This window comes from Hyalella azteca, unplaced genomic scaffold, assembly GCF_000764305.2.
Source record: "Hyalella azteca isolate HAZT.00-mixed unplaced genomic scaffold, Hazt_2.0.2 contig16387, whole genome shotgun sequence".
In the NCBI taxonomy this organism is placed as follows: domain Eukaryota; kingdom Metazoa; phylum Arthropoda; class Malacostraca; order Amphipoda; family Hyalellidae; genus Hyalella; species Hyalella azteca.
The window spans coordinates 24,039-47,824 of NW_025946211.1; the positions used below are offsets into that span (position 1 = coordinate 24,039).

General features: G+C 46.7%; 2 protein-coding genes and 1 long non-coding RNA gene across 3 annotated transcripts in view; all 3 read right to left on the reverse strand.

Moving 5' to 3' along the window:
• LOC108681707 (syntaxin-binding protein 5-like) overlaps nt 1-10,018 on the reverse strand; it is a 33,614-nt gene extending 23,596 nt beyond the window's left edge. The window contains exons 1-8 of the mRNA XM_047884877.1: nt 9,668-10,018; nt 9,303-9,351; nt 8,961-9,036; nt 7,417-7,571; nt 6,489-6,780; nt 6,023-6,359; nt 3,174-3,331; nt 2,188-2,368 (exon numbers count right to left, since the gene is read on the reverse strand). Of these exons, the coding sequence (XP_047740833.1) occupies nt 2,188-2,368; nt 3,174-3,331; nt 6,023-6,359; nt 6,489-6,780; nt 7,417-7,571; nt 8,961-9,036; nt 9,303-9,351; nt 9,668-10,018 (1,599 nt within the window). The remainder of the gene's footprint in view (nt 1-2,187; nt 2,369-3,173; nt 3,332-6,022; nt 6,360-6,488; nt 6,781-7,416; nt 7,572-8,960; nt 9,037-9,302; nt 9,352-9,667) is intronic.
• A 172-nt stretch (nt 10,019-10,190) lies between these two features.
• LOC125179292 lies at nt 10,191-13,169 on the reverse strand. Its single transcript, XR_007157215.1, has 3 exons — nt 13,121-13,169; nt 11,076-11,139; nt 10,191-10,214 (listed from the first exon to the last, which is right to left on the reverse strand). It is a non-coding gene; the product is annotated as an uncharacterized LOC125179292 (long non-coding RNA).
• A 1,026-nt stretch (nt 13,170-14,195) lies between these two features.
• The window catches only part of LOC125179293 (syntaxin-binding protein 5-like), a 27,918-nt gene continuing 18,327 nt past the window's right edge, over nt 14,196-23,786 (reverse strand). Inside the window, exons 2-4 of the mRNA XM_047884878.1 lie at nt 16,325-16,422; nt 14,938-15,120; nt 14,196-14,334 (exon numbers count right to left, since the gene is read on the reverse strand). Coding sequence (XP_047740834.1) covers nt 14,196-14,334; nt 14,938-15,120; nt 16,325-16,422 — 420 coding nt within the window. The remainder of the gene's footprint in view (nt 14,335-14,937; nt 15,121-16,324; nt 16,423-23,786) is intronic.

A 23,786-nucleotide genomic window follows, 5' to 3' on the forward strand; every position in this document is an offset into this window, starting at 1 on the left:
GATGAACATATTAGTTTAGTGAAAACGGGATGAATGTTTGGAAGACTTAAGATATGGTTGACATTTGAGCAAGTGAGTGAAGTACAAGTCTGCTTACCCCTCTCGGTCACACGAAGGTACGAGCATTTTTGACAAGCCAGCGATAAAATTCGTTATCGCTCATACTTCTACCATACAACCACGAAAATAAAATCAAAATATAATGAAATCCAACATAATTGATCAACTATCATGTTGAACTATACCAAGGTGAACAGTTTCATTGTTAAATATCATGGAAAACTCTACCACGTTGAACTCAAAGATTTAGGATTAGCCTACCGCTTCAATTAATGAAGCTTCAATTAACTAATTTACGTAGTTACAGAAGTCACTGAGCAACTCTTTGCGACGTCAAAGATATTACGGATGCTGGCTTGATAAATGAAGCGCATTAGCCTTGATTTACAGTGGGATGGAAATAGCATGTCTTGCTTGGCCTACACCACACCAACCAACCAACCAACATATGTGGATGACACTTAGACGTGTGGATAACACACGGTTGGCACCGTGATGTACCTAGTTGGCACCGTGATGTACCTATAGATAAGAGGTGCGGACGATACCTCCGTCTGGATTACATCTCCAGACTACACAGCAGCTACATGGCCCGGTACTACCGACATTGTAATCAACGAATACTAACTGTGAGACAATTTATATTTCTTCCAATTCTTGTTCTTGGATTAAATCGATATTCAATCAACTTAACTTTTAGCATATGTACCTCTGACATCACTTCAGTGAGTTGACTAATGTTTTATATTGCCTTACAAGTTATGCGACCGAGATTTATTTATTATTGTTACCCTAATAATTGAAGTACAACTACAAAATGTGAGATCAAGAACACGGTAAACTTTCACTGACATCAGGCACTCAAACCACCAACACACGAGGATGACATCAGACAGACAGCTGACAGCTGCACGACAATCACGGTAAAGAAAACCAATACAAGTTTCAGGGACCAGCAGATATGACAGTTACTTTAACCCTCTGTCAACGGATACATGTACCATTATCAATGCTATTCCTACCCAAAAACATGGTAGAGTTTACTCATTGTCATCTGGCATCAACCGTACTCAACACCACTTAAAAGGTAACTCTCGTACCTAACTGCCAGGTACAAAGTTACAGCCTGTATACAAAGTGTTAACACTTAGGTTGCGGATACACTGATATTGCTACCCAATAGCCTGGTAGAGTTACCCGCAGTAGACAAAGGGTTAAAGAACTAAACTGGCCGACTGAAGTACAGCGCCGTGATCATCATGACCTCATCAAAGTTCTTAACGATTAAGGCCTCCTGCAGATATTGGACATGAACATGAAATTTAAGTCGAGGCTATAACCTCGCAGAAGATGAATTCTGAAATAAATTCATTCGTGAAAAGTGCGAGTAAATTATCCTGACGGCTTATAAGACCCAAATATTTTAAACGAATATACCTTACTATACCAAACTCTTCTCTCAGATATTAATATAATCATCAACCTGCAGCCTGCACTGTACTCTCGGAGTGACACATTAAGAAACTAAATCGCCCAACTAACTCAGGATGCTGCAGACAGTCAGGCAGAACTCTGCTACACGCATTGCAAGAGTAGGACCTCGACGTAGTGACTATGTCGGCGAATCTATTTAAAACTAATTTTCTATACAAAGAGAAAAGATCTACATACGTTTGTAGTTAACTTAGAGTGCCTAGTACCAATTACGCAATGCAGCTGCTTTGATTCCTAACTGCCTGCACACCAGGAGTCCCACATTGTTATCCTAATGTCCTGTTCTTTGACCCTCAACTGAGTAACTATGTACATTGTACACGAACTAGCATCGCGATTATAGATATATAACAACTATACACGTACCTACTTGCGTACAACACACACGGGTATTTTTTGGATAAAACTATGTATTACAGAACGGTTGCCTACATCAACTCTAAGAAACGCAATTCGGAATTCTAATCTATACTAATCTAACCTTGGAACCTACACGGGAATGTTTACAGCCCAACTATTCCTACGTAGAACCTACACCAATTATTTTAGGTAGCAATACATTGAGACCAAATTCCGTATCCTGAAGTACACTATTCACTATTATACTACTTGCATAGGCGGAGAGCCACGTACCTGATCTGACGAAGGCGACGGATCTCTGTCCTCGTCTTTCTGGTCGGGCTTCTTAGGGGAGCGCGGTACTCTCTGGTACGGGTCCGCGGCGCCGTACAGCTCAGGTGTGCCCATGTTCAGGAGGCACGTGTTCTGCACGTAGTCCACGATCACCAGCCCGCTCTCGTTGCCGTACGCGATCCTGGCAACCAGAGGACTTTTATGTATGGGGGGACCTAACCTAAAACTTAACCTGACACTTGTTCCGAGACCACATCTGGGACATAACCTAGGACCTGTTCTGAGGCCTCATCCATGACATAACCTGGGACCTGTTTTGGGACAAAACCTGGGACCAGTTCTGGGACATAACCCGAGACCTGTTCTGGGACATAACCTGGGACCTGTTCTGGGACATAACCCGAGACCTGTTCTGGGACATAACCTGGGACCTGTTCTGGGACATAACCTGGGACTTGTTTTAGGACATAACCTGGGACCTAAGCTGGGAGAGGTTCTGTGACCTCAGCTGGGCACAGAAGCACCTCTATGGGTCAGTGGGCTTAACATGGGTACATTGCCCCTCTATGGTTCAGAGTCTCACCAAACTGAAGGGTCTCAATAAACGCATGGATATCATTAGAATGTAACGTACCACGCATCAGCTGGTAGAGTGATAGCACGACTGAAATGTACCGTGCACAGTTAGACTCACATTGTAAACGGTTCAGTTCCCAGTACACTATACAGTCCACAGTGGCCAGTACACTGTATACGCACAGTACATTATACAGTACACTGTACAGTATCCAGTACACCGAACATTCCAGAGTACCCACAACACTGTACCTTATACAGTAAACTGTACAGTACCCACTACACTGTACAGTACACTGTATAGTATCCAGTACACTGTACAGTCCACAGTGCCCACTACACTGTATCTTAAACAGTACACTGTATAGTATCCAGTACACTGTAGAGTGTACAGCACCCCGTACACTCACAGGCCGTACGCAGAGTTGACTGCGAGGGCGGTTATCTGGCCGGGAGGCTCGCCGTTCACCCAGGGGGTGAGACACACCAGCTCAGCCTGGTAGCCCGGGGGCTTCTTCTGCATGCCCCCACGCACGTGCACTGTCACGAAGATGTCCAGGGACGCCTGCTGTCACGCGTAGGAGGGGGTAAAGGGGGTTATTCCTGATCAGAGTTGGGAGATGTCATCACCCCAATGATCAGAGGGGTGAAGGTCATCCTAATACGTTATACGTCCTAATAATCCTAACAATAATGATATAGTAATGTGTCCCAATAATCCTAATATGTTTTACGTCCTAATAATCCTAACAATGATGATATAATAATAAGTCCTAATAATCCTAATACGTTATACGTCCTAATATTCCTAACACACCAGTAGACCGCTTAGTGACCACATCCCAGAGTTCCTAGTAAAGCTCCTAGCTAGCTCCAGCCATTAAGTGAGCATTGCAAATTCTAACTGAACGGTGATGACAATGATAATCATAATGATAGTTATGACCCGTAACGTGGCTACGGGACCAGCGCGAGCAGCAAGGCATCCGTCACGACTTAAAGTGGCGGTTGTCTACATCCTGAGCCTCATGCCACTCATCCTTCAACTGGCACAGAAGATGGCAACGTGTGCACCTACTGAACTGCTATAAGAGGACAGAATGTGCTCCTTATACAAGTTCGAAAAAATGATACGAGAATGCAATTTATTTTAATTTAACCGGCATTTCAACGAATAGGATATTGAGCAGCCGTATCACCTTCCACCTCCCGTCTGGAGGGCAAGTGAACCACCTGAGACAAGCTCACACTTGCCCTGAGCTGGAGGAACCCACCAGCATCATCATGCGGTGCTGGAAGAACCCACCAGCATCATCATGCGGTGCTGGAGGAACCCACCAGCATCATCATGCAGTGCTGGAGGAATCCACCAGCATCATCATGCAGTGCTGGAGGAATCCACCAGCATCATCATGCAGTGCTGGAGGAATCCACCAGCATCATCATGCGGTGCTGGAGGAACCCACCAGCATCGTCATGCGGTGCTGGAGGAACCCACCAGCATCATCATGCGGTGCTGGAGGAACCCACCAGCATCCATGCGGTGCTGGAGGAACCCACCAGCATCATCATGCGGTGCTGGAGGAACCCACCAGCATCATCATGCGGTGCTGGAGGAACCCACCAGCATCATCATGCGGTGCTGGAGGAACCCACCAGCATCATCATGCGGTGCTGGAGGAGCCCACCAACATCATCATGCAGTGCTGGAGGAACCCACCAGCATCGTCATCTTGCAGTGACCCAACACTATCCGCCCAACGATAGCTGAAGTTTCCGGAGTAATCTTTGAACTTCATTCTTCAGTTTGTTTATACTCAGGAGTATAATGTAAATTTGTTCAATAAAATTTTATTAATCAATCTTACTCACTCAACCAGAAAATAAGCGTTTTTTTACCTTCGAAACGTCGTTAATATATTAAACTTTCTAAAAAGCTAGCCAAAGAATCGTTTGACTCCTTGAATATTTTTAATATATTGCATTCTCTTGTCATTTATCGTACTTGGATAAACTAATGGACTATGCAGATGCAAGTGAGTTGTGTACATGGCTACGAGCACGCGTGCTACAACACACGACTTCTCTACGATAAACACAGGTCGCTAGGAGTCGAGCAATATACGACTCTTCTACAACAAATAAAAATAATTAGGAATATTCTAAAAAAATATATAACAAATAGAATTATTCTAAGAAAAAGAAAACAAATAGGACTATTCTAAAAAAATACGACTGTTGTGTAAATTTTGAAAAGAAACGCGGCTCTTCGAAATGAAGCGAAACGAAACTAAAAAAATGATTTGTCGATACGAAGAGAAAAACCAGCAGATCCACTGGCAACAAACGTCACTACCAGGCAGTCACAAACAAATGTCACTACCAGGCAGTCACTAACGAACGTCATTACCAGGCAGTCACTAACGCTTGCTGAGTGGACAGACTCGATAACAAGAAATTGGATGACAAATAAGAAAATTGGAGGACAGAAGAGGGGATCTGAGGGCAGTGGGCACTGGGCATCCTGCATCATGACGGTGCCCACTGCCTAAAGTGGGCAAGAGTGGTACATGGGTCCGGCTGAGTGGGCAAGAGTGGCAGGACCAGAGTGTCAATCAGACATCTCAGTGCGTTAGAATTTCAGCTAAATTGATATGAGTGACAGTTGAAGGAAATTGAGTGGGAGAGTGGAAAGCATTATTGACATCGAGATGAGAGCAACGTTGGTTCCAACGCCCGCAAGTTGCGAGCACTCTGGCGGAGTCTCCTGTAGGCGGGGCTACGTGCGGCCGCGGACGAGGTTGTGATGTTCTGAACGGAACCCAAGAACGTCGGACTTGTCTGAGTCCTTAAACATAAACTTAAGGGGGGTTGAAGCCAGCTGAGTGGAAAGAGTGGCATTTGCGGTCAGTTGAGGCCAACCGAGTGACAAGAATGACATTTGAGGCCAGCTGAGTGGATAAGAGTGGCAGTTGAGGCCAGCTGAGTGGATAAGAGTGGCAGTTGAGGCCAGCTGAGTGGATAAGAGTGGCAGTTGAGGCCAGCCGAGTGGATAAGAGTGACATTTGCAGTCAGTTGAGGCCAGCCGAGTGGACAAGAGTGGCAGATGAGGCCGGCTGAGTGGACAAGAGTGGCAGATGAGGCCGGCTGAGTGGACAAGAGTGGCAGTTGAGGCCGGCTGAGTGGACAAGAGTGGCAGATGAGGCCGGCTGAGTGGAACCCCCATGTCCCCCGTGCCCCACACGTGCCCACGTCTCACGGGTATCTCAGCGCAGGTCTCGAGCTTGCCCCACACGTGTTCCCCGTGCCCCACACGTGCCCCCATGCCCCACACGTGCCCACGTCTCACGGGTATCTCAGCGCAGGTCTCCTGCTTGCAGTATCTGTAGAGCATGACGTGGCACGACGCCCCTGCCACGACGAGGAGCCGTGACTCTGGGCAGAGGCAGACGTGCTGCACGGCGAAGGGATCGTCGTCGTCGGCGGTCGCGCCCTTCGTCTTGTCCTTCTCGAAGACCTTGGTCGTCTTGAGCTTGTAGAGCACCTGCAGGCTTACGGAGGACGCGTCCCAGAACTTCAGGGACCCGTCAGCGTGCCTGGGGGCGTGGGTGGCGGTTACTGTCATCTGCCATCATCTGCCATCACCGCTACTATAATCGTATGTCACTAATGGAGCTCCACTCACCACTCAGCAGCACCACTCACCACTCGCCAGCACCACTCACCCCGTGACGATGAGCTCAGGGTAGCCGCAGGACGTGGAGCTCCACTCGCCCCCACACACGGGCCACTCGCGGGGACTGAAGCCGGTCTTGTGGGCCCGGGCGGCCCCCACGGAGTAGAAGGCGGGGATGAGGTCCGCGGGACAGTCGGCGAAGTAGGCGCAGCAGGTGACGGGTGACTCATGCAGGTCCATGGGGTACGGGTTCTCGTGGCATGGGTACCCCGTCGTCAGCAGGTCCACCACCACCAGGTCGTTGTGTAGTAGCACCACCAGCGCATAGGGGTCTGCTTGGTCTGGGGGAAGTGGGGGTCTGCTTGGTCTGGGGGAAGTGGGGGTCTGCTTGGTCTGGGGGAAGTGGAGGTCTGCTAGGTCTGGAGGAAGTGGGGGTCTGATAGGTCTCTGTCTCTTATACACATCTAGATGTGTATAAGAGACAGGGTCTGGGGGAAGTGGGGGCTGCTAGGTCTGGGGGAAGTGGGGGCTGCTAGGTCTGGGGGAAGTGGGGGCTGCTAGGTCTGGGGGAAGTGGGGGCTGCTAGGTCTGGGGGAAGTGAGAGGGCTACATGAGGGGGTGAACGTGCCAACGCACCACACAAGCACCACTAAGTCGATAGCTGTGCATCACACTCGCGTGGACGAATGTCATGACATCACACAAATGAGTGAGCTTTTATTGATGCTTAGTTGCTTGAAACTATGATGATCAGGCCTACATCACACTCGAGCTGATGTACAGTGCAGTGCACCGTACTAGTTCAGGCCTACATCACACTCGAGCTGATGTACAGTGCAGTGCACCGTACTAGTTCAGGACTACATCACACTCGAGCTGATGTACGGTGCAGTGCACCGTACTAGTTCAGGCCTACATCACACTTGAGCTGATGTACAGTGCAGTGCACCATACTTGCCGTAAGTAGTAATGCCCACCTGAAGGCCAGGGACTCTCGCAGAGTGTGATGAAGTCCACGACGTTGTGCTCCATCTCGAGGACTGTGGTGGTCTTGCCGTGTATCACTGTGATGCTGGGGGTGCGGCCTGCGTGGTTATTGGTCAAACCCCCGGAGAATATGATGAACGATTCCCTGCACACCAGCACCACATTAGTGGGCAACCACATCATACGGTGATGTCTAACACCACATATACGGGGATGAGTAGTTCTATATCAACATCACAAGCGCTAAGCTACACACAGGCACGGCACCATTAACCACCACCCACCTCTCACCACTCATCACTTAGCAGCACCATTCACTACTCAGCAGCACCACTCACCACTCAGCAGCACCACTCACCACTCGCCAGCACCACTCACCACTCAGCACCACCACTCAACGGACCAAATACGGCGTATGTGGCAATGTTCTTCTTGCATACACTTTTGTACGTCGTGTTAATGATAGAACTCCGAGCATTCATTCTTTCGAGCCCCTTGGGTCCACAGCACGACTTATGGAATCAATTTCTAATTGAATATCTTATTTATATTTACAAAGTAACACATGTACAGAAACATTACAACCTAGCGCACCACACTCCCTCACCCCAGTGCACCACACTCCCCTACCCCCAAGTTTGCTGGAGGTTCACTACACGCCTAGTACATCACACTCACTGCTGCGCACCACACTCCCTTCAGTGCACTACACTGGAGGGAATCGAATTTTCACCGTTTCATTTACCACGCTTTGCTGTCTGAGCCCAAATGTTTTAAATTCAGTGAAGCGTTCGTGGTAGATCAGTGAACTCAGTAAGCCACTGAAGTGTGGAAGTTAATTGGAAGTATTCAGGCAATTCTTATATGTATAAATTCGTAAATATTTCGGGATCAGCTAACGCTAGGCTGAACTGTAAGTCAACAATCGCGCAAACAAGTTAAAAATCAGAAAATTTTATCTCAGGAAAGTAGTGAAACAGTGAAAGTAAAGCGTGATCAGGCACAAGTAATCAGTGAATTAAATTTGTAAAATGTAATTGTTTTTACACTCGGTAAAAACACCTGGGATTGTACTCACTGGATACTGTACACTTGGAAGATGATAAACGGACTGGCTCCCAACTTTGAGAGTGAGACCTCCAAAATAATGACATATTACAACGAAAGAAGGGGGAGACGGTGCAGGATTCCCCCATTTAATAACCGAGCCGCGGCCAGAGTACAGACTCTTCGTGAGGGATCACTGTCCGTGGTAAGTGACAAGCAACAGCATCTTGCATCAGCTGGCCCAAAGGAGGGCAAATAGACGGAACACGTCCAACGTTACATCCGACGACGACTCGGAGACGGAGGACGACGAAGGCGGCGCATCAGCGTGACCGGGGACTGGGAAGTCCTAAACTAATCATAAAGTCATGAGGTCACGCTCCCTCCAGTGCATCACACTGCCTTCAGTGCACCACACTCCCCCAGTGAACCACACTCATTCACCACACTCCCCCCGCGCAACACACTCCCGCCCACTCCCCCTCACCCCAGTTTGGTGGAGGTCCACTCCACCTTCAGGATGGGCTTGCACGTCTCCTGCTTGCCGTCCTTGTTCACTTTGGCTGAGGGAGAGAAAGTTCCGTTAATAGAAAGAAAGAAAGAAAGAAAGTTCAGTTACAACGCTTAGTTAACATTGGTGCATGTTAATCATTAACTGGAGGATTAAGTCGAGTTAATCTGTCATCATTCAGTGATATTGATGGTCATGGATGATAATTCCACACCGTGGATGATGGTGGTGGGGTGGTGGCAGTAGATGATGGTGGTGGGGAAAGATGGTGGAGGTGGACACGCACCGTGGGGAAAGATGGTGGAGGTGGACACGTACCGTGGGGAAAGATGGTGGAGGTGGACACGCACCGTGGGGAAAGATCTGTCTCTTATACACATCTAGATGTGTATAAGAGACAAGAGTGGCAGATGAGGCCGGCTGAGTGGACAAGAGTGGCAGTTGAGGCCGGCTGAGTGGACAAGAGTGGCAGATGAGGCCGGCTGAGTGGATAAGAGTGGCAGTTGAGGCCAGCCGAGTGGACAAGAGTGGCAGATGAGGCCGGCTGAGTGGACAAGAGTGGCAGTTGAGGCCAGCTGAGTGGACAAGAGTGGCAGATGCACAAGTCAAGAGTGGCATGCCGGCAAGGCGTCAAGGTGCGACATGTAAACAACTCGAGCAACAGACACAACACAGCAACCTACTCCTTGCTTTCTGGTGGTGTTAGGCGACTGTTGTTGGGGTTTATGGTTGGTGGGTGTGGTGGAACATGGTTGTGGTGGTGGTGATGATGGTTGAGGTGAAGGTTGTCTTTTGGTCGTCGCGGAGAGGGGAGACCTCGGTACCTGCAGGCTCGGCCGTGGAGGGAACTCGCACTCTGGCGAGTAGTCGCCGGTGTCGTACGCGTCGTACACGATGGGGATCTCCAGGCACTGTAGGGGAGGAAGGGGAGTGAGGATAGGGAGGAGGGTGAAGGGGCTGTGGCTACCAGAGGGGAGCCACAGCCCCCATACCTCACGTTCCACAATCTCAAGTGTCTTGCGGGTACAGCACATAACCGTGATAATCCGCAACTTAAATTTCACGAAAGTATCTCCCACCCCCGTGCTTCACACATGTCCCCCGTGCCCCACACATGCCCCCCGTGCTCCACACATGTCCCCCGTTCCCCAGGGACGTTAGGGACGTTAATAATCTGGGAGGAGATAAATCTTAGCCACAGCACCAGCCCGTCTCGAACCCCAACAGGAGCTGGAGGGCGGGACGTTAGGGACGTTAATAATCTGGGTGAAGATAAATCTAAGCAACAACATCAGCTGGTCCCGAGTCTTCAGCACGTTTTCATCGTCTCAGGTGGTGCGCATCAAGAAACATTGTTGTGGTAGGAGGCGACAGTAAGTTGTCTATGTTGTAAATTAACATGAAATATATAGTTAACAAAATAATTACTTCTTAAAGATAGAAAGATTGCCAACAACACTTCGTTGTCGATGCATTAAATGACGATCAAAATATCGACTCAAGGGAAACTTTTACTTCCTGCATGATGAAAACTCCGGCCTGGTAACGCAGGCCTAATTCTCATGCATCCGTTTTAAACATTGACTTTACATTTACTTAAATTTTCAGTGTTTGTAGCCTGGCACCGAAAAAATATAGGGGATTGTTGGGGCGTGTATCCAGGATACTTATAGAGTCGGGATTTTGCCTGGACTATAAATGACATTCTCAGTGGGAGAATATAGGAATGGATTGCAGGAAATCCGAGAAACAAAGAGAAATAAATGAAATTTTAATTTTAAATTGGCATATACGCATTAATTTGGAAATAGCAAATAGGAGCAAAGTAGTTTTTCCATGTTTGGAAACGAGAGCCAAGTGGTAGTTCTATGTTTCATTTAAAATATTGGTTTGAAGGGGGGGATTTCTATTAAATATAAATGAGCTTCATTATTAAGGCAATTAAAACTAGACAAATAGCAGGATTCGGAATAGCGGAATAAAATATTCTCAAGAAATTTTAAGCACGGACAGTGTCTGACTTACCTGCTAGTATATAAATAATTAGAATAAATTATATAAATTACTATATAAATGATTAAAAATAATTACCTTGCCAGGGTCTACGGGGCAGTCGCTGAGGTGGACGATGGCCCCGGGATGGCTCTTGCGAGACCTGCCGGGGAATGGAGGGCCAAATGAAACGTGATTAACCAGGAATTTAAAAGTAAAGAAAATAGCCAAAAAGTTCACCATTTCTTATAAGAAAAACGTGATTAACAGCAAAATAAACAGGTGAACTTGAACGTAAAACACAGTCCTACTTCTACATACAAACTTAATTCGTTCCGTGAATGGGTGTCTTTGAGAAAATGTTCCTATGTGCAAATAATATTTCAAGTCCAAATTAAAAAAAAACACGTGCCGCACTAGCCCAAAAGTCATAATTTTTGTCCTATTTAATATACTTTATGAGAGTTGTTCGTGCAGTCATATTAACAGGAGTTTCCCATGTCTTCATTAACGTTGGAACGACGCTTGAATATGATCGATATTCCTTTGGCGCTTAAGAGTCCAAGAGTTCCTTCCGTCTAAGATAGTATCGATTTCAGTTTTACTACAGCGCCGTACTCCCTCGCCATGTCGACAATGCGCTGCCCTATACGCGTCATGCTCACTGATTATCTCATGTCATATCGAGTAGTAAGTAGTAACAGTAGATGTAGAATGGTTGGCTAGAGATTCAGCTATCAAGATATTTCGCACCGGAAGTCAAAATATAACATCGCCAGCGAGGCGGAAGGTCTCAATTATTCAAAGTCTCAAATTATTCATCACCCACAAGAGGCGGAAGGTCTCAATTGTCCAGCCCGCTGAAGCTGGCTCGAAAGAAGCAGCGTTAGAATATCAGAGAGACGAAGTGACAAGGAGGGACAGGTGACAAGGAGGGACAAGTGACAAGGAGGGACAGGTGACAAGGAGGGACAGGTGACAAGGAGGGACAGGTGACAAGAAATGTAAGGAATCCTACCCACATAATAACTTAATGAAAGGAAACCTACCTACATAATAACTTAATGTAAGGTATCCTACCTACATAATAACTTAACCCCACAACTGGAGCAACGGTCAGACACCGCGAGCACAGCGGTGGGGCGCTCAGCATATTATATCTAGCGTCATCGCCTGTTTTACAGCCTTCGCCAGTGTTTTCAGTAGTCTCAAGAGCCATGATCCAATACTGTACTGATTACGCATTTATTATTTTAACACACAAATAAAATTTAGCACGAAAAAAAAACACGGATAATGCTCCTTTAGCAGCCAAGCTATGTTCATCAGCCAAGCAATTAATGTTTATCAGCCAAGCAATGTTCGCCAGTCAAGCAATGTTCGTCAGCCAAGCAATGTTCGTCAGCCATGAAATGTTTGGAGGGATGTAGAGTTTGGATAAATTGCTTACTACATTCGTACTCATATCAACCATAAGAGAAATATATCTAGTTCTGCTTAATTAAGGCTTAGTACAGTAGAATTAATGATCTTACCAACCAAAAAAACACCTATATTTATTTCAGTTTAACTAAGATATAGTAAATTTGTGGATCTTTTATCTTGCTGGTGCGCGCGGCAGCATAAAGCTGCAGCCCCGCCAGCGCTACGAGGCGCTAAGCCTGGCCACATCACACGCTGGCTTTAATTTGGATGCACGGCGCCATTACGTGGGCAAAAACCGCGCCTCTGCAATGTTGCGCTCAGCTTAATTGCGAACTGCGAGACAACGTCGGGTACGTCTGGCAGGTGGAGAGGTGGGGGGGACACTGCCGACGGCGCGTGGGTGTACGACAACATGGAGGTGGGGAGACACTGCTGACGGCGCGTGGGTGTACAACAACATGGAGGTGGGCGACACTGCCGACGGCGCGTGGGTGTACGACAACGTGGAGGTGGGCGACACTGCCGACGGCGCGTGAGTGTACGACAACACGGAGGTGGGGAGACACTGCCGACGGCGCGTGGGTGTACGACAACATGGAGGTGGGCGACACTGCCGACGGCGCGTGGGTGTACGACAACGTGGAGGTGGGCGACACTGCCGACGGCGCGTGAGNCAGTGTGAAGGCTTGTGAGGCGTATGAGTATTATGAGGTACTCACAAGTCTATAGCCTTGTTCCAGTTAATGATGTAGCCCGACAGTGTGAAGGCTTGTGAGGCGTATGAGTATTATGAGGTACTCACAAGTCTATAGCCTTGTTCCAGTTAATGATGTAGCCCGACAGTGTGAAGGCTTGTGAGGCGTATGAGTATTATGAGGTACTCACAAGTCTATAGCCTTGTTCCAGTTAATGATGTAGCCCGACAGTGTGAAGGCTTGTGAGGCGTATGAGTATTATGAGGTACTCACAAGTCTATAGCCTTGTTCCAGTTAATGATGTAGCCCGACAGTGTGAAGGCTTGTGAGGCGTATGAGTATTATGAGGTACTCACAAGTCTATAGCCTTGTTCCAGTTAATGATGTAGCCCGACAGTGTGAAGGCTTGTGAGGCGTATGAGTATTATGAGGTACTCACAAGTCTATAGCCTTGTTCCAGTTAATGATGTAGCCCGACAGTGTGAAGGCTTGTGAGGCGTATGAGTATTATGAGGTACTCACAAGTCTATAGCCTTGTTCCAGTTAATGATGTAGCCCGACAGTGTGAAGGCTTGTGAGGCGTATGAGTATTATGAGGTACTCACAAGTCTATAGCCTTGTTCCAGTTAATGATGTAGCCCGACAGTGTGAAGGCTTGTGAGGCGTATGAGTATTATGAGGTACTCACAAGTCTATAGCCTTGTTCCAGTTAATGATGTAGCCCGACAGTGTGAAGGCTTGTGAGGCGTATGAGTATTATGAGGTACTCACAAGTCTATAGCCTTGTTCCAGTTAATGATGTAGCCCGACAGTGTGAAGGCTTGTGAGGCGTATGAGTATTATGAGGTACTCACAAGTCTATAGCCTTGTTCCAGTTAATGATGTAGCCCGACAGTGTGAAGGCTTGTGAGGCGTATGAGTATTATGAGGTACTCACAAGTCTATAGCCTTGTTCCAGTTAATGATGTAGCCCGACAGTGTGAAGGCTTGTGAGGCGTATGAGTATTATGAGGTACTCACAAGTCTATAGCCTTGTTCCAGTTAATGATGTAGCCCGACAGTGTGAAGGCTTGTGAGGCGTATGAGTATTATGAGGTACTCACAAGTCTATAGCCTTGTTCCAGTTAATGATGTAGCCCGACAGTGTGAAGGTCTCGACGTTGACGATGTGGACGTTGCCGCGCTCCGACCCCACGTACAGCCACTTGCTCTGCAGCGCCAGGCACACGCTCGTCACCCTGCCGTGGGGGGAGGGAGGGAGTTATAGGGGGGCTGAGGGGGACTGGGAGAGAGGGAGAGAGAGGGTTACGAGGGGCTGCTGGGGAGGGGGTGTGAGGACCAAAGGTTAATATCCACAATGTGGGGTTTACGGGAGCCAAAGTCCAACAACCCCAGCTACATATAACTATGACCTTAGCCCCTGATGACCCTAGTCCCGATGATGTCCCAATGATGTCCCTAGTCCCGATGATGACTCTAGTCCCAATGATGTCCCTAGTCCCGATGATGACTCTAGTCCCAATGATGTCTCTAGTCCCGATGATGACTCTAGTCCCGATGATGACCCTAGTCCCGATGATGACCCTAGTCCCGATGATGACCCTAGTCCCGATGATGACCCTAGTCCCGATGATGACCCTAGGCCCGATGCTGACTCTAGTCCCGATGATGACCCTAGTCCCGATGATGACCCTAGTCCCGATGATGACCCTAGTCCCGATGATGATCCTAGTCCCGATGATGACCCTAGTCCCGATGATGACCCTAGTACCGATGNGACCTACCTCTGGCGCTGCCACTTAAAAGCCTGACCCACCTCTGGCGCTGCAACTTAACCCCACCTCTCACGCTGGAACTTGAGGGAGTGGACGATCTCGGGCCTCTTCTGGCGCAGGTTCCAGATATGGACGCTGCTGTCGGCCGTGGCGCTGATGAGGGCGCCTTCGTTCACCAGGAACACCAAGAACAGCACTGCCGCCTCGCTCTCGTGCCTCATGTGAGCGTCAACCCCGGGCCGTCCGATGCTGGAGGAGGAGCTTAGGAAAACTCGCATGTGTACCACGTGAATAAACATGAATGAGCGTAGTGAACGGGTAGGCATTGATGAATAAACACGTAGCAAACGCGCTGGCATTGATGAATGGACGTAGTAAACGCAGACATTGATGAATGGACGTAGTAAACGTGCAGGCATTGATGAATGGACGTAGTAAACGGGCAGGCATTGATGAATGGACGTAGTAAACGCGCTGGCATTGATGAATGAACGTAGTAAACAATAAGGCATTGACGAATGAACGTAGTAAACGCCCAGGAATTGATGAATGGACGTAGTAAACGCGCAGGCATTGATAAATGGACGTAGTAAACGCGCAGGCATTGATGAATGAACGTAGTAAACAATAAGGCATTGATGAATGAACGTAGTAAACGATCAGGAATTGATGAATGGACGTAGTAAACGCGCATTCACTGATGAATGGACTTAGTAAAGGCGCAGGCATTGATGAATGGACGTAGTAGTAAAGGCGCAGGCAATGATGAATGGACGTAGTAAACGCGCAGGTTTTGAGGAATGAACACGTAGTAAACGCGCAGGCACTGATAAATGAACGTAGTAAATGCGCAGGCATTGATGAATGGACGTAGTTTAAGCGCAGGCAATGATGAATGAACGTAGTAAACCCGCAAGCAATGATGAATGAACGTAGTAAACGCCAGGCATTGATAAATGAACGTAGTAAATGCGCAGGCATTGATAAATGAACGTAGTAAATGCGCAGGCATTGATGAATGGACGTGGTTTACGCACAGGCAATGAGGAATGAACGTAGTAAACGCGCAGGCATTGATGAATGGACGTAGTAAAGGAGGAGGCATTGATGAATGGACGTAGTAAAGGAGGAGGCATTGATGAATGGACGTAGTAAACGACTTCAAATACCGAATGCTAACATGTGTCCACACATCATACACACGTGTCCACACATGGTACACACGACAATACACACGTGAACAACTCACTCAGCATGGTACACAACGACACTACACACATGGTACACACGACACTACACGTGTCCACACACGGTACACAGGACACTACACACATGGTACACACGACACTACACACATGATACACACGACACTACACACATGATACACACGACACTATACACATGGTACACACGACACTGTATACACGACACTACACACGGCAGCAAAGGATACAGTCTGATGGAGCCATGCTTGGTGCCCACGGCCAGGATCTTCTGGATGGGGTCGAAGGCGAGCGCCGTGGGCTGGTAGGGGAAGCCGTGTCGCACCGTCTGTAGGTACACGTATTAGAGTGATGAGCTTTAGTATAATGTTATATGAATAATAGTGATGCCTTAATAGTGATGTCTTACTGCAATGTTAATATGAATAATAGTGATGCATAAGACCTAAGCGTTATGTTAATGTGAATAATAGTGATGAATAAGACATAAGCGTTATGTTGATATGAATAATAGTGATGCATAAGACATAAGCGTTATGTTATAATAGTGATGCATAAGACATAAGCGTTATATTGATATGAAAAATAGTGATGCATAAGACATAAGCGTTATGTTGATATGAATAATAGTGATGCACAAGACATACCGTAAGCGTTATGTTGATATGAATAATAGTGATGAATACGACATAAGCGTTATGTTAATATGAATAATAGTGATGAATACGACATAAGCGTTATGTTAATATGAATAATAGTGATGCATAAGAGATAAGCGTTATATTGATATGAATAATAGTGATGCATAAGAGATAAGCATTATATTGATATGAATTTATAATAGTGATACATATGACATAAGCGTTATGTTGATATAAATAATAGTGATGCATTAAACATGAGCGTTATGTTGATATGAATAATAGTGATGCACAAGTCTTAACATAATGTTCATATGATTAATAGTGATGCATATGACATAAGCGTTAGGAAATAAGCATTATATACCATTGCTGGATCAGACCATTTGTAGGACGATGGTCCACGAAATGGTCGCATAGTCTGCTTGTCACTGATAGTCTACCCTTAAAATCACTTCCGACATAAATAAATCCTTCCGACATAAATAAATCCTTCCGACATAAATAAATCCTTCCGACATAAATAAATCCTTCCGACATAAATAAATCCTTCCGACATAAATCCTTCATCAATTTAAACAATCCACGGGCGGGTCAACAAGATATTACTGAACAATCGAGTTTCGAGGCTCAAGTTTTGAGTCTTTCGTAAAAGAACAAAATAAACGTAAACAATAATAATTAATCTACCGATTTGTAAGCTAAATAAATAACTTTCAAACAATACACATCAACAAATTATTTACATGGATTAAACCGCGTATTCTAAAATGATAATACACCTCAGGGCCTAACACGTTACTCACCTCCGCTCGAGCTCCGCAAAATTGAAATAACAACGAACAAATTTAATAAAACAAATTAACTTCAAGTAAAATTACACGCAAGATGATAAAAACTACCCGAACTTGGGATCACACCATAATGTTATTATACATAATGGTGATCAATGATCGAGACACTAATGTTGAGGAATAAGTTTTATTATTATAAATATTATCCTGTATGATGGGGTGCAACACAAGACACGTGCGCCATACCACATCGCCAACAACACCTCATATTGGATGTGAGGAGTGTTGAGGAATAAGCTTAATATTCAACATAATACTGTTATATTTGCTGGTGCAACACAACACACGTGCAACACAAGACCCGTGCAAAACAAGACACGTGCAACACAAGACACGTGCAACACAAGACACGTGCAACACAAGACCCGTGCGCCATACCTCACCGCCAGCAACACCTCATAATGGATGTGTGGAGTGTTGAGGAATAAGCTTAATTCATCATGATACTGTTATATTTGCTGGTGCAACACAAGACACGTGCAACACAAGACACGTGCAACATACCGCATCGTCAGCAACACCTCATAATGAATGTGAGGTCTGCACTCTGAGAGCCGCTAAGAGGGGAGCTTTTAGCGCCGTCTTACGTCTACCGTGACGATGATGTGCAGCATCACTCATCAGGACGATGATGTGCAGCATCACTCATCAGGACGATGATGTACAGCATCACTCATCAGGACGATGGTGTGCAGCATCACTCATCAGGACGATGGTGTCCAGCATCACTCATCAGGACGATGAAGGCCGCGGCTCTCGGCTTGAGTGTCCGCAAGACACAAGGCTCTTCGGACGCCATATCTTCAGTGCTGTGCAAGTAAATTCTTACAGTGGCAAAATAAGACAAATTTTTGCTAAAGTAAAGTTTTACGAACAAAAATATGTCAATGGTAGAAAAATATGTAATTAATGAGATACTTAACCTCCTTTTTCTCCTATAAGCATCTGAACACGACTTAGCATGGATTTAACCACGAAGTTGAACACACTTAAGCCCTTTCTTTATTATACCAGTCTCTCAACATGCACTTATTGGCTTAGTTACTGTCGAAGTCATCTGTCTGGAGTCTTCGTTCCAATATAGCCCATAGATTTTGCGATGGAATTGATGTCAGAAGAATTTGCAGGCGAGTCTAAAACATCCAGTATACTTTCTTCAAAGAATGTGCGTGTTGTACGTGAAGCATTTCTAAGGCCCAGAAGTCTTGTGTTGCACCAGCAAATATAATAGTATTATGATATACATATTAAGCTTATTCCTCAACAATTGTCACACCCATTATGAGGTGTTGCTGTCGGTGCGGTATGGCCCACGTATCTTGTGTTGCACCATCAAGTATTAATAATAATAAGGGTATTAATCAGGTATTAATAATAATAAAGCTTACTACTAAACACTAGTGTCTCATTGAGCAAACTCTCGAGCAAACTTAGAGGACCGTCAGCATGCAGCCGCGTAACGCCTTCACGACATCGTCGGCGTATTGTTAGTAGTGTGGAATTGTGTTTATTAATAGTATGCTACAAAACGCAAATAGTGATTTAAATGGCAAGTTTTGTAGCCTTTCATTAATGAGGCAGGGTGGCCTGCTAGCCGCGTCTAGCTCAGTTTATTTCCCTAAATACACGATTTATTCCCCGAAAGAGTCAATTTGTTCCCTTAAAAAAGAGTCAAAATTACTAGCCCAAAATAAAAGTTTGTAACACAGAAAACAGGATTTATACGTCAAATGAGGAATTTTATTCCCCCGAAATTAGGAGTAATTGTGGAAGTGGCTCGCCGCTGCGGGTCCATTTCTTACGATAAATCGCGCGGCAAACATGGACTTGCCATGCAAACCCATGATTTTTTGCAAGGTTAACCTTTTAACCTCTTGACGATTAAAATTAACCCTAAACTCTATCCAAGAACAACCCCTAACCCTAGGCCGGCCCCCTCCCCCACGTCGGGTTTAAAGTTCCTCAGCGTTTGCTTGGCAACACAAGACGCTGGGACGCCAGGGACGGCAGCCACGACGGCGTCCCAGGTTGGGCGCCAATTAACACTGAAGGGACGGCAGCCGCGACGGCGTCCCAGGGTGGACGCCAATTAACAATGAAGGGACGGCAGCCGCGACGGCGTCCCAGGTTGGACGCCAATTAACAATGAAGGGACGGCAGCCAACGGCGTCCCAGGTTGGACGCCAATTAACAATTAAGGGACGGCAGCCGCGACGGCGTCCCAGGTTGGACGCCAATTAACAATTAAGGGACGGCAGTCATGACGGCGTCCCAGGTTGGACGCCAATTAACAATGAAGGGACGGCAGCCGCGACGTCCTGAGCTCCACTAGACACGGCTGGTCGAGGCAGAGCTGTCACCGCCAGCCGGTGTGTGGCAGCAGCAGCGTACGGAGTAAACTATTAGCAAACAATAACAACCGATAAGAAATTATAACAAACAATAACAACCGATTAGAAATTATAACTAACTATAACAAACAATAACAACCGCTAAGAAATTATAACAAACTATAACAAACTATAACAACCAATAAGAAATTATAACTAACTATAACAAACAATAACAACCGCTAAGAAATTATAACAAACTATAACAACCAATAAGAAATTATAACTAACTATAACAAACAATAACAACCGCTAAGAAATTATAACAAACTATAACAAACAATAACAACCGATAAGAAATTTCAACAAACTATAACAACCAATAACAAATACTAATATCCAATACGAAGTAATAACAACCAACAACAGCACACCACACTCAACAACAACAGCCGACAACAGCCAATAAAAATAGGTCCATGTCGCAGGCTGCGTGCTGGAACTGATAAATGAGCTGACGCTGAGTACGGCACTGACGATGTGTGCACGACGTCAGCTGTGTGCACGACGCCAGCTGTGTGCTCGACGCCAGCTGTGTGCACGAAACCAGCTGCGTGCACGACACCAGCTGTGTGCACGACACCAGCTGTGTGCACGACACCAGCTGTGTGCTCCTCTCAGCACCTTTGGTAAGGCGTTAATTTAACAAACAGCCTCGGTCCTACCACGGACAGTGGTGATCCCTCACGAATAGTCTGTATTCTGGCCGCGGCTCGGTTATCAAATGGGGGAATCCTGCATAATCTCCCCATCTTGTCGTTGTAATATACTACTATTTTGGAGATCTCACTTTTAAAGTTGGGAGCCAGTCCGTTTATCATCTTCCAAGTGTACAGTATGATATACCTCTCTTCTTCACTCCATTGAGTACAGTCCCAGGTGTTTCAGCCTTTCCCAGTAGTTCAGGTCCAGCTCCCTCATACTACTAATCCTGGAAGAAAATTTCCGCTAGACTGACTCCAGTTTCCGTACCTCGCCAGCTCAGAGCGGTGCCCAAAGCTGGCAGTAGTACTCAAGATTTGGGAGCACGAGGGCTCAGAAGAGTGTTCATTGGCGCTGATTCCCTCGTTCGAAATGTCCGCCAGATCCAACCTGTGCCGGCTGTGCGCGACTATTTCCTCGATGTGGTCATCGAACGTGGTGGCTTCGGTATTCATCAACATGCCGAGATCTCGGACCAGTTGCTTCTCCTCAATTTCTTGAATTTCGGTCCCATCCGATGACAAGTAGCGTTGCGGCATCCTGGTCTCTGTGCCGACTCTGTATCTCATTACTGCGAACTTGGTGCCGTTGTATTGCATATTATTTCGTAAATTGTCGACAAGTCATTGGGTAACCTCTCGCCGTCGGTCATCTGTGATCCTCATCAGCACTCATGTATCGTCCGCAAATGACGATGAAGATGAGCGAGTAGGTATCAAGTTCCGAGTCGATGTAGGCGATGTGGATGAGGATAGGTCCACGCACCGATCCCAGTGGCACTCCGCTTTTCATCCTCGATTTTCTCGATTTCCAGTTTCCAATTGCGGCAGCTTGCACTAAATCTGTACGGAAAATGTGGATCCAGCCTAACAGGCTTCCTTCTAACCTCAACAGCCTCAGCTTCTGAGGAGCACCCCATTGGTAAACTTTGTCAGAAGCTTTAGCAAAGTCCAGGTACAGTTCTATGAATGTCCATGTCCTATGGAAGTCCGTGACATATGGATGTTCATGCCATATGGATATCCATGACATATGAATGTCCCAGCCATATGGAAGTCCATGCTCTATTAGTGTCGCTGCCATGTAGATTCCTATGCCACATAAATGGCCACTCCATTTATCCCCATGGTATGGACATAGTATGGATGTCAACGGCGTCCATCAAGCAACAAACAAAACAAACTTGTCACAAACTTCCCGCACGTGCGGCAACACTTCTGTACAACCCTGTACAAGTTTGCACAGCTCTGTACAACCCTGCACAGCTTTGTACAACTCTGTACAACTCTACACAACTCAATATTCAGCGTATCAGGAGCGCAGAATTGGGAATGTCAGGCGTGCAGTATTGGGAGTGTCAGGCGTGGAGTATTGGGAGTGTCAGGCACGGAGTATTGGGAGTGTCAGGCGTGGAGTATTGGGAGTGTCAGCGTGGAGTATTGGGAGTGTCAGCGTGGAGTATTGGGAGTGTCAGGCACGGAGTATTGGGAGTGTCAGCGTGGAGTATTGGGAGTGTCAGGCGTGGAGTATTGGGAGTGTCAGGCGTGCAGTATTGGGAGTGTCAGGCGCGGAGCAATAATAGCGCAGCAGACAGGAAGACGGAAGTATTGAACAGAAGTGCAGTCACCGCACTATCGCTCTTCAAATTGTATGTGGTGGTGGTGGTGTGGTGGTGGTGGCTAGCTGCCATCGTTTAGGCGAGTTCTTAACCCAATTGTGAAGATTTGGGCATGTTAGCCCGACTTCCTTGAATTATTAATATCCATGTTCCATATTCAATTCCTTGCCTTTCCTAAATAGGTTTTGAATCCCGATTAGTTAATTTTTATGATGGTGTTGCGTAATGATTCAGTTATTTTTTCATTTATTATTTAAACTATTCTTTATAATGTTAGTTATTATCTGCCAATGCTCTTTAGTTCCTTGGTATTTAATAGTCCGTCAATTATACAATTCCTACATCACTTGCACATTTGAGTGCTTATAACTTGAAGTTCAATAGACAAGTACTATTATCAATCATTCGTTTTTTAATTACCTGTGCGCTGGTAATTAGTTACCAGTGAGACACAATTAAGTCCTAGTAGCTGTCACCCGCAAGTGCATCAACAACAACATGAAAATCGGCAATGTACGTATATAACCAAGTTTGAGGGCAAGTTAATGAAATAATTAAATTACTTATTGCGTTGAAAGCTATAAGTGAAGGTGCTGAAAAGGCTAGGTATGTGAATCCATGCGATGTAGTGAGGGTCCATGACGCGATTGTTTCGAGCCATAAGACCGAGTTTGTTAGCATCGTGCGTTGGCAAACTTATCGCGAGGGAAGTTCCATGGGCAAGGAATTCGGCGTCGACTTCGAGCAATAGGGATAAGTGTGCGCGATGGCTATTGGCAACGGGTAAAAAGAAATAACGTAAGTTCGCGCCTGAGGGATTTTGCAGGTTCTTGGAGCAACCAGCAGTCACAGTCTGCGGGAGTCGTGACGGCCGTGGCCGTGAGGCCGTCAGTTTTGCCGGTTTTCTAACATTAACGGTCTCTTGAAACGTACGGCCACGAGCTAATAGGACGGTCGGACACAGCAGGAGCAGTACGGCCACGAGCTAATAGGACGGTCGGACACAGCAGGAGCAGTACGGCCACGAGCTAATAAGACGGTCAGGCACAGCAGGAGCAGTACGGCCACGAGCTAATAAGACGGTCAGGCACAGCAGGAGCAGTACGGCCACGAGCTTATAGGACGGTCAGACACAGCAGGAGCAGTACGGCCACGAGCTAATAGGACGGTCGGGCACAGCAGGAGCAGTACGGCCACGAGCTTATAGGACGGTCGGGCACAGCAGGAGCAGTACGGCCACGAGCTAATAGGACGGTCGGGCACAGCAGGAGCAGTACGGCCACGAGCTAATAAGACGGTCGGGCACAGCAGGAGCAGTACGGCCACGAGCTAATAGGACGGTCGGGCACAGCAGGAGCAGTACGGCCACGAGCTTATAGGACGGTCGGGCACAGCAGGAGCAGTACGGCCACGAGCTAATAGGACGGTCGGGCACAGCAGGAGCAGTACGGCCACGAGCTAATAAGACGGTCGGGCACAGCAGGAGC